The 15,164-nt window shown below is 38.6% G+C and overlaps 1 protein-coding gene across 5 annotated transcripts in view; it reads left to right on the forward strand.

Annotated features, from left to right (window-relative positions):
- The window catches only part of MRE11 (MRE11 homolog, double strand break repair nuclease), an 81,664-nt gene that overhangs the window by 40,549 nt on the left and 25,951 nt on the right, over window positions 1–15,164 (forward strand). For all 5 annotated transcript variants that reach the window (XM_082684110.1, XM_082684111.1, XM_082684114.1 and 2 more), the window contains 3 exons: window positions 3,379–3,438; window positions 13,379–13,598; window positions 14,520–14,600. In XM_082684110.1, the coding sequence (XP_082540236.1) occupies window positions 3,379–3,438; window positions 13,379–13,598; window positions 14,520–14,600 (361 nt within the window). The remainder of the gene's footprint in view (window positions 1–3,378; window positions 3,439–13,378; window positions 13,599–14,519; window positions 14,601–15,164) is intronic.

Genomic DNA, 15,164 nt, shown 5'->3' on the forward strand with positions numbered 1-15,164 from the left:
TCTCCTTAGACAACAAAAAAGCCCTCTTTACTCCCATTTCTCTTTAGCTACTATTCATTTTCTTTGTCTTTTATAGCAGAATTGCTTCAGAGTTCTGTGTATTTGCACCCTGATTTTTCTCTCTCCTTTTTCCCTTACACCCATCATCCGGGTTTTGACCCATCATTCCAGTGAAGCTGCTCACATCGAAGTAACCAGTGACCTCCATTGCTAAATCCACTATCAGTTCATCTTAAATCTCCCTTGAACTCTTGGAATGTTTCTTTCTTTGGCTTTACAACCACACACTCTTCTCCTTTTCTTTCTCTTCACGGTGCATATTCTGTTTCTCTTGTTTTCTCACATCTCTCCTGCCTCTGAAATTGGGAGTCCCCAGAATTCAGTCCTTGGAGCCTTTCTTCAGCTCCATATTCCCTTTGTAATCTCATCCAGCTGCCTGGACTTAAATTCTGTCTGTTTGGTGGTGATTTTCAAAAGTCCTAGCCCAGATGTCTTCTCAGCTCAAGATTTCTGCAGTCAGCGGCCTGTTAGACATTTCTACTTGGATGTTTAATAGACGCCTCAAACCAGTAATATTCCCAGTCTGAATTGCTGATTTCCAGCCTTGCTCTCTGTGTAGATACTCTTTATGCCACCTGTATCCTGACTTGAAGTCCTTTTGGCATTACTCAGAATACATACAGATTCTGACTACTCACATCTTTATCACTACCAGTGGTCCGTCACGTTGCCATTTCTCACTTAGATTATTCTTAAGATTTTTTTTTTTAATTTATTTGACAGAGAAAGAGATCATAAGTAGGCAGAGAGGCAGGCAGAGAGAGGGGGGAGAAGCAGGCTCCCTGCTGAGCAGAGAGCCCAATGTGGGGCTCGATCCAAGGACCCTGGGATCATGTCCTGAGCCAAAGGCAGAGGCTTTAACCCACTGAGCCACCCAGACGCCCCTCATTTAGATTATTCTGATAGCTTCCAAACTCCTCTCCCTTTTTCTAACTGTGTCCCTCTTCCACCCCCCATTCTGTCCTCAATTCAGCTGTCAGTGATACTAACATATTTCAGATCAACTCCTGCCTTTAAAAAAATTCCTTATAGGTTTTTTTTTTTTTTTACAAGACCCTAATCAGTCTGGCTTTCTGTTCCTTTTTTAACCTTCATAGCCACAGCAACCTCCTTGCTATTTCTTAAACATACTATGCATTCTGCCCCAGTGCCTTTTTTAAAAATGATTTTGATCATTTATTTAGGGCATCGTGAAGCAGAAGGTAAAGGAAAGAATCTCAAGCAGGTTCCGAGCTGAACACGGAGCCCAATGTGGGGCTCTATCTCACCACCCTGAGATCATGACCTGAGCCGAAATCGAGTCAGAAATTTAATTGGCTGAGCCACACAAGCACCCCTCCCTTAGTGCCCTTATGCACAATTTTTCCTTTGATTAGAATATTCTTTCCTAGTTACGCAAGTTTGATTACCTTTGCTCATAAATTGCTTTCTCAGTGAGACCTTGCAGGATCATTCTATTCAGATGTGACTTCTCGTTGATATTCCTCACCCTCTTCCTGGTTTATTTTTCCCTGCATACTTACTGTCTTCTTTTTTTAATTGTACCTTTTTTTTTTTTAAGGTTTTATTTATTTGACAGAGATAGAGAGCAGGAACGGGGAGGAGAGGGAGAAGCAGGCTGCCCACTGAGCAGGGATCCCCAGATGGGGCTTGATCCCAGGACCCTGAGATCATGACCTGAGCTGAAGGCAGATGCTTAACCAACTGAGCCACCCAGGCACCCTGTATACTTACTGACTTTTGCAAAGTGTTCACAAGTTCGAATATTTGAAGAACTCAAGACTCCACTGAGCATACTTCATGAGATTTTCATTTAAAGGCAAAAGATATGACGCATCAAGAAAAAAAGTATGGGGTACCTGGGTGGCTCAGTGGGTTAAGCCACTGCCTTTGGCTCAGGTCATGATCTCAGGGTCCTGGGATCAAGGCCCAAATCGGGCTCTCTGCTCAGCAGGGAGCCTGCTTCCCTCTCTCTCTCTCTCTCTCTCTCTCTGCCTGCCTCTTTGCCTACTTGTGATCTCTCTCTGTCAAATAAATAAATAAAATCTTAAAAAAAAAAAAAGAAAAAGAAAAAGAGTATGGGCAGGCATTAGAGACCTATGAGAAGCCAGGCATAAGCTCTCATGTCCTCATTTGCACACAGGGGTCCCTGGATTGAACACACCAAGATTTGTGCAGAAATTCCCAGGGGATCTTTTATGCCCTTCTGGTCTCTTAATCAAGCCATGCTTCTAACTGGTTATGCAGGTTGAAAACTATCAGAAATAAACATCAGTAAATAAAGGGCTCCCCAGAGATGACAGCGCTTTCTTAGTCTAGCTGTAAATTAACTCAGTCTGACCCGCCATCTAAAACACAATATAACTTCTTATTTTGTTTTTTGTTTATTGGCTGCATACACAGACACACAATCCTAAACTCCATGGGGGCAGAATTTGTAACTATTTTGTTCATTGTTGGATTCTCAGTTCCTACAGTAGTGTTTGGCAGTAAAGTGTTTGTACAGTAGTGTTTGCTCAGTAAAGAGGTGTTACGTATATTATTAAATAAATAGAACTTTTCCCTAATTATATTACTATAAGAGCCTGTAGGGCAGGAATTTAAAAAAAAAAAAAAATCTTTCTAGTTTCCCTTTTGGCTCCAGGACCATTATCAGCAAACAGTAAACAAGTTGACTTGATAAAATGATTTTCAGAGGCCCGCCCACTTCAGATACTATTTTTTAAAAGGTTTATTTATTTTCATGCACATAGGAGTCGGGGAGAGGCAGAGAAAGGGAGAAAGAGAATCTCCAGCAGATTCCCCTCTGAGTGCAGAGCCCTATGTGGGCTCTATCTCATGACCCTGAGAATGAAATCTTATCATTCACAACAACATGGTTGGAGCTAGAGTATATTATACTAAGCGAAATAAGAGAAAAACAAATACTGTTGACTTCATGCATGGAATTAAACAAAACAGATGAGCATATGGGAAGAAAAAAAAAGAGGGAAACAAGCCATAAGAGACTCTGAACTATAGAGAACAAACTGAAGCATGATGAGGAGGTGGTTGGGGATTGGGCTAGATGTTGATGGGAATTAAGGAGGACGCTTGCTATGAGAACTCTTGGTATTATATGTAAGTGATGAATCACTAAATTTTACTGAGACCAAGATTACACTATATGTTAACTAGCTAGAATTTAAATGAAAATTTGAAACAAAAAATTCCCGTTTTTAGATCTGATGGAAAGCATTTCTTAATCAATCGTAGCCCATTGTTTTCTATTTCCATGATAGGACTAAACAATATTTTTGATTTACTGTTTTAACACAGGTACGCCGTTTCAGAGAAAGCAGACAAGAAAACACTAATGAAGAAGATGAAGTTCGAGAGGTAATTTCTTATATAAATTACTGTACTTCTGTGCTGGTTTGTTAAGCTAGAGTGCCTGGTAGATTTATGTAGAATAGTCCATGGGACCTTGCTTTGGTAGATAGGCCTGAACAGGGATTGGCTGAGGATAGCTGCCTGTGATTTATACCAGTGTAGCCTACCGGTATTCAGCTTCCCCATATTCCCATTCTATCCTTTTGCTCTTGTCTAAAACTTACTTAATGGTGTGTTTTGGGGGTGGGTAGGGAGGATGAGCACAAATGTCAAGAGTCCTTAGTAATCAAAATAATACATAATGGCTTTCAGAGCATCTTACTAGCATAAGAGGAAATCTTGCCCTACTAAGCTGATATTATTTTGGGCAAAAAGGAAGAAACGTGTTTTGCTAGCAATATTATCATAGATAAATATACAGCATCCACTGGGCTTTCAAAATTGTTGTAGTGGGCTTGATCACCATCAATGCTGGTCTTTCTCGACTTCTTTGCAGTTTAGGAACTTTTTTTTTTTTTTTTTAAGATTTTTAAAAATTTATTTATTTGAGAGAGAGAGCATGAGAAAAGGAAGGGTCAGAGGCGCCTGGGTGGCTCAGTGAGTTAAAGCTTTTTTTTTTTTTTTTTTTTTAAATTTTTTTTTTTTAAGATTATATTTATTGATTTGACAGACAGAGATCACAAGTAGGCAGAGAGGCAGGCGGAGAGAGAGGAAGGGAAGCAGGCTCCCCGCTGAGCAGAGAGCCAGATGCAGGGCTAGATCCCAGGACCGTGGGATCATGACCTGAGCCGAAGGCAGAGGCTCTAACCCACTGAGCCACCCAGGCACCCCAATAAATAAATAAAATCTTAAAAAAAAAAAAAAAAGAAAGAAAAGAAAAAGGAAAGGAAGGGTCAGAGGGAGAAGAAACAGACTCTGTTGAGCAGGGAGCCCAATGCAAGACTCGATCCTGGGACTCCAGGATCATGACCCGAGCCCAGTTTAGGAACTTCTGGCTAGCCACCATTTTTGCTGAACCTTCAGGCCTCTGTCTGGCACTTGGTGAATTCATGTTTGAAATACATTTTTTTATTTTCTGATTATTTTTAGTATTTTATGATTGCTATCTAGTATTTAAAGGTTATCTCATAAATAATTACTGTTGGGATTTTTGTCTTCACTGCTTTCATTTGTATCTGTTATAGCCTAGCTGTTCTACTTGGCATTAGCAATACAGATATGGAAAACGTGTGGTTCGTGTCCAATAGAGACTCTTGGTTTAGTAGGTGAGGCAGACATATAAAAAAATGCTAAACCCTAGCATAACCTAAAGGGTCACCCTTGCTGAGTTAATATAGCGGTCCTGCTAGTCCATTGTCATTTTCCTAAGGATTTCAGAACTGCCCCTGACAGGTGGTGAATTACAAAGAGCCGAAGCACTTGACACATCCCTCAGATTAACTTTTATAACCTCTACTCTTTTCTCTGCTGTGAGCAAAAAAGAGTAAGACACCCTTCTCCCTCCCCACGGACCACCACTCTGTAAATATTTTTTACTTTATTTTAAACATACATTTTAGGTAAAAGTCAATACCTGGGATACTAAAACAGAAAAGAACCCTGCCTACGGAGAAGGGGACTCTCAATTTACTCCTTTTTCTTCTGAACTCTCTTCCAAAGGAATCTGTTCAGTAGTTCATCTACTGATGACCACCAGGTAATACCACAGCCTTTAATGTGAGGCAGTTTTAGATCCTGACAGAGGAAAAATCACGTACCAAATAATTCAGTACCATCTCTAAAGGACATGAGACAGACTTTTTTTCTTTTTTTTAAGTAAAATTTCCAAATCTGTATGTGATTTACTTCATCGTCTATGATACCATACAGACTATTTAGGATTTTAGCCTGATCCAGTAATGCACCTTATCTGGAATGTTAAGGATTAGGAACGGCGTTTTGGGTATTCTTTTTCTTTTCTCTGTCTTATTACAAAAGTTTGGTGCCGTGTACTTACTGTGGGGGAAGTCACTCCCCCCCAATAATTATGTTCCAGTTTGTTAGAATATTTAGAAATTAACTCAGTTAATAACCTTCTTTATAGAGGATATGGGAGGATAATCTTAGTGTCTAGTTTTGTGCCAGGTTTCTTCCCTTTGTACAATTTACGCTGTCTTCATCATGTAATATGGGGAATTTTGCAAAATTAACTAACATTACTAACAGTAGTGCCAGTATTGGCTACAGTTTACTTCCTAGCTCCTTCTTCCCTTTCATTAATAGCCTTTCAGTACTTGATTGTAGAACTAAAACCTCTCATCATCCACAGAATTTCACACTCAGCATTCCCGATGTCAGACTCATTCCCCTACATCGATGTCATGGAAAAAGCAGAGCATATTACCTACTTGGTTTTACTCATTACTGTGTTTATTTTTTTTTTTTTTAAGATTTTATTTATTTATTTGACAGAGAGAAACCACAAGTAGGCGGAGAAGCAGGCAGAGAGAGAGAGAGGGAAGCAGGCTCCCTGCTGAGCAGAGAGCCCGATGCGGGCCTTGATCCCAGGACCCTGAGATCATGACCTGAGCCGAAGGCAGCGGCTCAACCCACTGAGCCACCCAGGCGCCCCACTCATTACTGTTTTAAAGGGGAAAGGGCAAATGGTATTCATTAAATTTTCATTTATTGAATTTTTTCTAGATGTGTCATGTGCACAATTTCAGTTTCCATCTTACAAATGACACTGAGAGCACAGTAAAGGTTACACGTTGGGGTGGAATTGGAACCTATTTCTACCTTCAAGTCTAGGCTTTTCTACCATACCATGTCCTATCAAAACTTTATATTATAACAACATTCATACAATGCATAGCCAATGAGTGGCTAAAAATGTGAAATTTCTGACAGTTTTTGATATGCAGAACATCAAAAATTACTGTCCCTCAGAAGTGTAGATGCAACTGCTATACCATTTACAAGATGGTTTGGGGGAGCTAAGAGGAGGAAGCTAGAGATTAGGGATCCCTTACCACATTTATGTTTGTATTCGTCTTACCAGGCATCCTTCAAGTAGAAAAGAGTTTGCCAAATAGCAGGAATGAATACTAGAAGAAAGAAATGACTCCTGGTCCTTGGATCATTCAAACTTAACTCACCATTTCAATTTAATAAATTACGGAAATACTTCTTTGCATGTCCTTTGTGTTTGGGGTCCCTAAGCCGTTTTTCATTAGTCTTTTAAAGAATTTGGTGAATATTTTATAAAGGGAAGGTAGTAGAGGACATGACAAACTGCATTTGGGAGTTTTTCAGAAGAAAGCACTTTTAGGTTTAGATTTTTCAGCTACATTTTAAGACGTTAGCAGGTAATTGGGGTTTCCTAGGTAATTTGTCAGCTTGCCATAGGATGTTATAAATGGTCTTTATTCTTAGCATACTATTTAGGACTTGTAATGGAATTTGAGACTTTCCCAATCTATAACTCCAAGCCATGTAGAATCATTTAGCTCAGAACATGAATCCTAGTACTAGGTTTAAATTATTTAAACAAACAGACAAAAGCATTAGTCCTTCCAAGAGGCTTTAAAGTCTATTGTTCACATTGAAAAGCTCTAAGTAGTTTCTTTAACTGTAAGGTCACGTTTAAATAAAAGGCCAAGCAGTAGATATTTGGGGCTTTGCAGGCCATATGTGGTCTTTGTCATGTTTCTTGTCTGTGTATATGGTTGGTTGTTTTTTCTTTGTTGTTTTTTTTGTTTTTGTTTTAAACAATCCTTTAAAAATGTGAAATCTGTTCTTGGTCTGACCCATAGTCCATAGTTTACCCAGCCTCTGGTTTCCTGTGTTCTACCTGAATTTGAAGCAGGTATTCTACCTGAATTTCAAACTTTAATACCAAGCACTGTCAACAAAGCGAAAAGGCACACCCAGGAATGGGAGAAAATACTTGCAAATCATGTATTTGGTAAATGATTAATATTTAGAACATTAAAAAAATTCCTGAAACTCAGTCACAGCAAAAGTGGATGACGGACTTGAACAGATATTTCTGCAGAGAAGATAAACAGGTGACCAATAAGCACATGAGAGGATGCTCAGCATCACTAGTGAAATGGAAGTCTAAACCAGAGCTGCTTCACATTTATTAAGATGACAATTACAAAAAAGAAAATAGTGTTGCCAAGAATATGGAGAAATTGCAAGCCTTGTGCATTGCTGGTGGGAATAATAAAAGAATCTGTGGAAAATAGTAGGATGATTCCTCCATAAATTAAAAAGAGAATTATGTGACCTAGCAGTTACACTTGTAGGTATTTACCTGAAGGAATTGAAAGCAAGGACCAGGTGTTTGTACACTCATGCGCATAGCATTCACAATAGCCAAAGTGTGATAGCAACTAAAATGGCCATCAAAAGGTGTGCAGATATACAGAAGGTGGTGTATATGTGCGATGATGGACTTTTGCTTAGCCTTAAAAGGAATGAAGTTCCGATAACACTACAATATGGACAGACCTTGAAAACATGCTAAGCGAAGTAAGACAGGTGCAAGGATGAGTATTATACGATTCCACTTAAATGAGATCCCTAGAGTAGTCAGTCGTATGAACAAAATATAGAATAGTGGTAATGAGGGGAAGGGAGGGATTAGGGAACAGGAAGTTATTTTTTAACAGGTATGGATTGTTAATTTCAGTTTGAAATGACGAGAAAGGTCATGAGGGGGATGATGGTGATGTTGCACAACAGGGTAAATGTGCTTAATCCCGCTGAACTGTACACTTCAGAATGGTTAAGGTGCTCAATTTTATGGTATGTATATTTTGTCACAATTAAAACAAAACAAAATAGAGGTATACTACCAGGAAAGGAGTTTTCGAATCTCACAAAAAAAAGCATATGGAATCATTGTCCTACCAGTGGCTCTAGATCTGCACTTACAATGGCTCTGAACCTACACTCCTGAGGTCAGTTAGAATTCCACTGCTAATTCTTGGAGGTAACATACTTAATATTTATCCGTAAACTCCAGAATCTGTTGCACAGAAAAGTGGAGTTAAAATATTTGAATGTAATGTTAAATGATAAAATGAAGGTATGGTATTTAGACAGAGGAAAGGTAAAAATTTGGAAATTTTTAATAAAATTTGGAAATGAGGGTGGGTAATTAATTCCAAAAAATAATCACAGAAGGACACAGGCTTCTTACATTTTTGTTAGATACTGCCATGTCCCTCCGGAGATGTGACACTCAAGTTTGCATTCTACCCAGTATTTGGGAGTGCTTGTTTCCCCACATCCTTGTCATCGTGATGTATCATGACATCTTTTTTTTTTTTTTTAAGATTTTATTTATTTATTTGAGAGAGAGAGAAAGAGTGAGAGAGAGCATGAGATGGGAGAAGGTCAGAGGGAGAAGCAGACTCCCCATAGAGCTGGGAGCCCGATGTGGGACTCAATCCCGGTACTTCAGGATCATGACCTGAGCTGAAGGCAGTCGCTTAACCAACTGAACCACCCAGGCACCCAACATCTTTTGATCTTTATAAATCCAGAGGGTGGGGGCGCCTGGGTGGCTCAGTGGGTTAAAGCCTCTACCTTCTGCTCAGGTCATGATCCCAAGGTCCTGGGATCCAGCCCTAGAGCCTACATCGGGCTCTGCTCAGCGGGAAGCCTGCTTTCCCCTCTCTTCTCTCTCTGCCTACTTGTGATCTCTGTCTGTCAAATGAATTAAAAAACAAAAACCTTAAAAAAAAAATCCAGAGGGTGAGGAAATTGTTTCTGACTATTGTTTTTAACCCCTGCTACATTTGTTACTAGTAACTCAGTGATTTTTATGTTTCTAAACCATTTATATTTACATGAAACACCTGGTCATGTTCTTTGCCCAGAAATTTTTGTTGGGTTTGGGTTTTGTGCCGAGGACAGTGGTCTCTCTGTAAGAGTGCTCACAGGAAAGTGCACGGACTCTGTGGGGGGGGGGGGGGGTAGCATATTTTAGGGTATTTGTTGTGTAAAAGAAGGATTTGGGGGTTTGTTCACATCCAGAAAGGGCCTTTTTGACATCTGTGGAGATAAGCCTGTGGGATTTTTTCCTCCTCCTTTCTATTAGTTTGGTGAGTTATATTAAAACATACTCTTGGGACGCCTGGGTGGCTCAGTTGGTTAAGCGGCTGCCTTCGGCTCAGGTCATGATCCCAGCGTCCTGGGATCGAGTCCCGCATCGGGCTCCTTGCTCGGCAGGGAGCCTGCTTCTCCCTCTGCCTCTGCCTGCCATTCTGTCTGCCTGTGCTCGCTCTCTCCCCCTCTCTCTCTGATAAATAAATAAAAATCTTTAAAAAAAAAAAAACATACTCTTAGTGCCCCATTCTTGTTACCACTTTGTGAACCTTCTGGTAACAGGTATCCTGGTTTTTCCATATGTTCCTGTATTCCCTTTGCTTTAATATTCATAAGTAAGATCCTGTAATCATCTTTTTGGGCCTGCAGTGCAGCCTTTTGTCAGTTTTTCAGTACTCTGTTATGCTGGCTTTGTACAAAGAAATTGGGAGCTTGCTTTCTTTATGCTCTGGTACTATGGAAATAGCAGTGGCATTATCTGTTCTTTGAAGATTTGATAGAATACCTGTGAAACTTGCTGGTTGTGGTTCCTTTTCCAGGGGTGGTGTTCCTTTAACAATTTTCTTACATATTCTTTGATATTATTATTAGTCTGTTGAGACTTTGTGTCTATTGTTGGATACGTTTAGGTCATTTATTATCCAAATTACTTAGATTGAAGAGTATTTTGTCAAGATTCTTCTAATTTTCCCTCAATCTTTTTTCTCCTCGATTCTGATTTTTAATGGTGTATATTTGTCTTTCTTTCCCTTTTTATTAAGTTAGTGATTTTTATCAATGTGGCTTTGTCCCAGAGGATCAGTTTTTAAATTTGCTAATTTAAATGGATTTTTAGTTAAGATTTGTTTATTTATGATTGTATCTTTATTAATTTCTCATAATTTCCTTTGGATGAGCTTTATTTGTCCTAACTTTTGAATATCAAATCTACTTATTTTCATTCATTCTTTTTTAATAGGCTGTAGGCTTTCCTTATAAACACAGCTTTATTTCATATATTCCAGCCTACAGTATTTTTATTATTTTCTAGGTTTTCTAGTATTTTATTATTTTCCAGATTCCTCAATTTTAATTTTGTGATTTGGAGGCAGGTATTTTTGTTTTATTATCTTTAGTTTCTGATTTGATTCATGGCAATTAGACTATATAATACCCTTACTATTTAGAACTTAGTTGATATTTTTGTTAGTACCCCATGATACATGAAACATTTCATGAGGTCTTGGAAAGAAGTCTATATTTTCAGAATAGAGAGTTCAACATACATCAGTTAGATCTGTCTTATTAATCATATAATTTGGGTCTCCTTTTTCTCTTTAAATATAGTTTTAAAAAAGTACAGCTGGTTCTTGTTATTTCTTTATGTTCTGTGTTACTGCAAATAGTAACCTAGTGAACACTAACCCATATTGCTCCTAGGGGAAATAGAGGAATGGGTTCCTGCCAACTACTGGTTACAGCATTTTTATCCGCTGATCAGTACATAACCTTTTTCTTGTTTCTTTCTGTTTTAATGTATATTGTTGAGTCATTAACATTGAACTGAGAGCCAGCAACCCTGTAATCATACCTGAATGAAGCTTATCTCACACATGTATTTCATCTGTAAGGCACATCACAGCTTTCTTGTATTTGAGAGTACTGGACAGCACTTTAGCAACACTGAATCACCAACCAAAAGCGCAGAAATGTGAAAGGACGCTTTTTTGTTTGTTTGTTTGTTTATTTATTTATTTATTTGACAGACAGAGATCACAAGTAGGCAGAGGGACAGGCAGAGAGAGAGGAGGAAGCAGGCTCCCCGCTGAGCAGAGAGATCCATGCTGGATCTCGGGACCCTGGGATAATGACCTGAGCTGAAGGCAGAGGCTTTAACCCACTGAGCCACCCAGGCGCCCCAGGGCGCTTCTTTAAAGTGTCAGCTGAAACAAGGCTGAGTGTCCAGTGTTCTTCATCCGGGAACATGTATGTCAGGTCCACTCTACACAGGTCCACAGATGACTACAAAAGTATCAGGAGTATTGTTCTGGGGGTTACAAATAAGTTTCTGTGAGTAGGTGATTTACAAATATAGAATCTGGGAATAATGAGGATTGACCATCCTTCATCTGGGAGAAGAAAAATGAGTTGAAATCTTTTTCTGCCATTTTTTTCTTTGTATTTTTTGTTATGTTCCCTGAAGTTTTTATCTTTTTACACGGTAGTGCCATACAGAGCCCTTCCTGCTGTGATTTAGCTGTTATTTCCTTTAAGCTGAGATCATCATCATGCAGCTGGATTATCTCCCACCTCCCTCTTCCCTCCTCCTTCTACCCTATGTGTTTTGTTCTCATCTCCTGATTTAGCCCTGCCTCTCTTCAATTCACAGCTCAGAAATGCTCTCCCCACCTGTTCTTAGACCCAGAATTTTTTATTCAAGCAAGAGAGACTATAGTTATGGTCCCTTAGAATATATAGATCAATTTTAGAGAGTTTTATACTGCCTAAGACTCTTCTCTACCTTGTTCCTTAGGTCAGATCTTCATTATATTCATTAACTCTTCAGAGATTTTGTATTTTGAAGTTGGAGCTATTTTCTGATTTTATTGAGAATGTATTATGTCTCATTTCTGTTCTCCTTACAACATTTTGGTTTAAGGAAGGACCTCAGGGAAACATTACTTTTATTTTATTTTTAATCAGAAAATCTGTACTCATTTTAGAGTTAAAATATTTCATTAAATCTCAAACTTGTCTTTTCTGGGCAGTTTCTTATCAAATTAAAATTTGTGGCATATTCTTGGTCTTAAGCTTTTATTCTTTTCTAGGCCTTCAGTTGTTATACTCTACTTAATTCTTTTTATCTTGGTATTTTTTGTTTTGTTTTGGTTTTTTTAAAGATTTTATATACTTACTTATCTGGGAGTGTGAGGTTGCGGGAAGGAGCAGAAAGAAAGGGACAAGCAAACTCCAAACCGCGTGTGGAGCCTGGTGCGGGGCTTGATCTTCCTACTCTGAGATCATGACCTGAGCTGAAATCGAGAGTCAGAAGTTTAACCAACTGAGCCACCCAGGATCCCCTCTTTTTTTACATTTTTATTCTTTTTTTTTTTTTTTAAGATTTTATTTATTTATTTTGTCAGAGAGAGAGAGCGAGCACAGGCAGACAGAGTGGCAGGCAGAGTCAGAGGGAGAAGCAGGCTCCTTGCAAGGAGCCTGATGTGGGACTCGATCCCAGGACGCTGGGATCATGACCTGAGCCGAAGGCAGCTGCTTAACCAACTGAGCCACCCAGGCGTCCCTACATTTTTATTCTTAATTCTACTTAATTTTTGTAAGAGATTATTGCTCATAATTTTCTGATTCCAAAGTAATATTTTGAAAATCTATATTGTAGAGAATTTATGATTTGTGAATTAAGAAGAAAGCAAGAGCACTGTAAAATTTTGTCCCCCAGAGATAATAGCCATTTTTTGTAAGAATTTTTCTTGTTATTTATTAAAAGCCCATTGTACAGAGTAGCTCAGGTGATGACAGTCTCTTACAAATGGTGATGTTGAATTAGGGGCAATTGCCAATATTCTAACTAGTTCTAAAAGTTTTGATTCTGTGAAATTTTATCATTTTCAGTACACCTTTTCAAAAGGTCTCATTTTACAAATAAGTATGGCACATTGATTTGACAAATTGTAGGAATTGAATTTGATAGCTGGGGAAGGAGAGTTCTCCTGCTTTTATAGCATGATTAGTGAGAAATAATAGTGCTGATAGTTTGACAATATTAAATGTTATCTGAGAAACCAGATTAATGACTTAGGATGCTGCATTTTCTACTAATGTATATTTTCTCCTCTTTCCCTCTCAGGCTATGACAAGGGCCAGAGCCCTCAGATCTCAGTCTGAGGACGCTGCTTCTGCCTTTAGTGCTGAGGACCTTATGAGTATAGATTTGGCAGAACAGATGGCTGATGACTCTGATGAGGACGTCACAGCAGCAGCCAGTAGAGGAAGAGGCCGAGGAAGAGGCCGACGAGGAGGAAGAGGGCAGAATTCAGTCTTGAGAGGAGGGTCTCAGAGAGGAAGAGGTTAGCACTGAGTACTGGCTTGCCCACGCATTCACACTGGGCAGTTGAATGGGACGCATATGATTGTATTCTTGTCATCATAATTAAGTTACGCAATCTTTTAAAAGTTTTGTTTATAATGCATAAAGTCAGTCTTTAATATAGTTCTGACATACATGTTTACTTAAATAAATTTTAATGGTCACGTGCACATAATGTTTTAATGTCTCTTAACATTTTTTTAAGAACTTCACTACATTCCTCACACAGTACTTTTTGGGTACTCTCACAGGTGTAAAATAATAGGCAAATATGAGCTGCTAAGGAAAATGGCTGCTTAATGACCACTGGCAGCAGGAAGAAACTCCAGGTCATAAACATTATTATTTTTGTTACTATCATGAGATACAAATGTCCACATTTTTATAAAGTGACTTCATAAAATATGTTCAAAAAGAAAACTACCCTAAAACAATATATCTTCAAGCAGTCATTAACATTAATTGCCATCATTGTATTTAACGTGGGACTGTTGTCCTTGGATAATCCAAATAATAGAAAATTGGTCATCCAGTGACTTCCTGGTATATTGTATACATTTGTTTCTAGGAGTATTTTCAGTTGTTTTTATTAAATATTTATCCATGAATTTTAAGCTGGTCAAATAGTACTTAAAATTTAAAAATTTTCAGAGAAAGAGATCCTCATCCTCTAGTTACAGTTCATTTTCATTATCCTTAAGTTTACAAAATGTTTCCTTATATTTTGATTGGAAGAGTAGTTTTTGAAAATTGAGTAGACTATGTGTTTTTTGTTATATGTCTTTGACTTTTTATATAAGTTATGTTTTGACGTAACTTTATGTACATTTCATTTGGCACTATCTTAAAACTTGATTCCTGGTAGAATTGTATAGTGACTGCTTATTATTTCTAACACTAGGCACTGGTCTAGAGACTTCTACTCGAAGCAGAAGTTCAAAGACGACTACGTCAACATCTAGAAATATGTCTATTGTAGATGGTGAGTATGGATTGCAAATGATTATCTAGTAGTTATTTATAAATTCCAAATAGGAAGACCTAGCAAATCTTCATTGGGAAATCTCATTGGTTTCTGTTGCCATTGTTGTAGAGTCAAAAGGGTTATTAGGATTACGAGATAAATCATTCCTTAAAAGGTCTTTGCCATTCATCAGAGCTATTGAAGCGGGTGAGCCTTAAAAACTCTTTTTTGGGGGCGCCTGGGTGGCTCAGTGGGTTGGGCCTCTGCCTTCGGCTCAGGTCATGATCTCTCAGAGTCCTGGGATCGAGCCCCGCATCAGGCTCTCTGCTCAGCAGGGAGCCTGCTTCCTCCTCTCTCTCTGCCTGCCTCTCTGCCTGCTTGTCATCTCAGTCAAATAAATAAATAAAATCTTTAAAAAAAAAACACAACTCTTTTTGTAGTCCCTTACTTTAGACAAATTTGTTTATTTCCTTTCTTACAGAGGGATCATGTAGATAGAAAAGTGAGTCAGTTGGTCAGTATGTCACCAGTGATCAAGAGAGAAAGTGTTTATTTTCATACACTCAAGCCCCATGCTGGGCT

The sequence above is a fragment of the Mustela nivalis genome, assembly GCF_964662115.1.
Source record: "Mustela nivalis genome assembly, chromosome: 9".
Taxonomy (NCBI): Eukaryota; Metazoa; Chordata; class Mammalia; order Carnivora; family Mustelidae; genus Mustela; species Mustela nivalis.